This window comes from Sinocyclocheilus grahami, unplaced genomic scaffold (genome assembly GCF_001515645.1).
Source record: "Sinocyclocheilus grahami isolate Dianchi unplaced genomic scaffold, SAMN03320097.WGS_v1.1 scaffold45.1, whole genome shotgun sequence".
NCBI classification, from domain to species: domain Eukaryota; kingdom Metazoa; phylum Chordata; class Actinopteri; order Cypriniformes; family Cyprinidae; genus Sinocyclocheilus; species Sinocyclocheilus grahami.
In genome coordinates this window covers 457,172-459,372 of record NW_015505224.1, presented here as the reverse complement: position 1 = coordinate 459,372, position 2,201 = coordinate 457,172, and the positions used below count along the sequence as shown (strand labels likewise).

The 2,201-nt window shown below is 31.6% G+C and overlaps 1 protein-coding gene across 1 annotated transcript in view; it reads right to left on the bottom strand.

Annotated features, from left to right (window-relative positions):
* The window catches only part of klc1a (kinesin light chain 1a), a 48,477-nt gene that overhangs the window by 12,270 nt on the left and 34,006 nt on the right, over positions 1 to 2,201 (bottom strand). Inside the window, exon 12 of the mRNA XM_016268440.1 lies at positions 835 to 1,023. Coding sequence (XP_016123926.1) covers positions 835 to 1,023 — 189 coding nt within the window. The remainder of the gene's footprint in view (positions 1 to 834; positions 1,024 to 2,201) is intronic.

Sequence of the window (2,201 nt, the reverse complement as noted above, 5' to 3'; positions counted from 1 at the left end):
CTTTTATATATATATATATATATATATATATATATATATATATATATATATATTAACACTATAATAAACAGAATCTGTTAAAAAAATTAACTTCAAGCATTTCTGCATAACACTTTAAATCAAACAGTTTTAATATCATGCATAAATTCAGTCAAGTGTCTCCAAATGTTTAACAGGTAGTGTATTATATATAAATGAATATGTATAAAAAGTATGTACTAAATATAACAGTATGTACAATGTTAATTCAGGGTTGAATAGGGTTAATAAGGTTTCAAGTCAGGCTACTATAAAGCACTACAGGCAAACAGATCAGACACTCAGCATGAGGACTATGACTGCAACATGTGGAGTCAGAAAGTATAAAGAGTAACTCTAATCCAACACTATCTAAACCTCAGAAACACAGGCCTGGAAATGCCCTCTTGAGGGTCTTTCCACATGCCATTCTTAGGTTTGTGAGAGCAACAGTGCTGAACTGACTTGTGCTGAACCCCATACAAGCCACTGGTACCAATCAATAGTCCTCTAATCATATAAGACAATATAATTAGCTGCATCTAATTTCAGGTTTGATCTGCTTCCAGTGATTCATGTTCCTGTTTCAAATTAAGCGTTTGATCAATGCACTGGCACAGATGCAAATGCATTATTCTTCATGTAATCTAATTCTGGATGTGAGGAGGGGTGGATATATTCAGAGGCCTATGAGGAGCTTCATTGTGTCCTGTCTGGTCAGAATTACAAGCCTTTCACTGTATATTTCTGCACTGTATATTTCTGCCTGTATATTTCTGCCTGTGTGTGAGGCTGGGCGGTGTGTACTGTACTTACCCCGTTCCACTCCACGCTCATACTCACTTCCTCTCCTCCGTCAGGGCCGCTTTCGTACTTCACCGTGTCAGAGGTCAGGCTCTCACGGCTCCTCTGCTTCTCTCGTACTTCAGGGTCTCCCAGCACCTCTGCCACACGCTGCTTATGTGCCGTGTCCAGACCCTGCAGGAAGAGAGACAAGACAACATGCTGAAAATCAACAAATATGATCCGAAATCTTTTTCTAACATCCAACAACCTATGAATCTAATTACCTACTTATAGAGAATTACAGTGACTCTATATTCTATTAAATCCTTAAAGTTGTACAGAGTACTTTTATGACATTTATATGGCACTTTTTGTCAATTTTAAAGCTATATATCACCATACATGTTTGCTGTATAGAAAAGGCATTTTAAACATTTAGAATAAAGTGATAGATTTCACACATTGTATTTTAAAATAAATAAATAAAGAATAATAAATTAAATAGTGACAATAAAATATTCTACTGCTCAAAAGAATTCTGAATAATTAAGATTTTTTTAAGAAAAGATTTTGAAATAAATCTTTTTCCCAGCAAGGATACATTTATTACAAAAAACAAAAACAAACAAACTGTAAATTACATATATATATATATAAAAAATCAAGTCACGTTTTCTATTTTATATATTTTAAAATTTTATTTATTCATGTCATGGCAAAGCTGAATTTTCACAATCCTTCAGAAATCAATCAAATATGCTGATTTGATGCTCAATAAACATTTGTTATTATTATCAATGTTGAAAACAGTTGTGCTCCTTCATATTTTTGTGGAAACACTGAAATACCACCATTCAAATGTCTGGGGTAAGTAAGGTTAAAAAAAATGTATACTTTTATTTAGCAAGGATGCATTATATTGATCAAAGGTGGCAGTAAAGAGCTTTATAATGTTACAAAAAAATATATAAAAAATGCTGTTCATTGAACTTTCTATTCATCAAAGAATACTGACACAGTAATAGGAACCATTATTAATAATTGAGCACCAATAATAATTATTAATAATAACTATTGTTGCCATCATATGAATAAATTACATTTTTAAACACATTCAGATAAAAAAAGTTATTTTAAAATGTGATTTCACAATATTACATTTTTTATTGTATTTTTGATTAAATAAAAGCCTTGGTGATCATTAGAGATTTCTTTAAAACAAAATGATTAATTAAAAAGTATATGTACATACATATATACAGTGGGTACGGAAAGTATTCAGACCCCCTTAAATTTTTCACTCTTTGTTATATTGCAGCCATTTGCTAAAATCATTTAAGTTAAATTTTTTTCCTCAATGTACACACAGCACCCCATATTGACAGACAAACACAGAC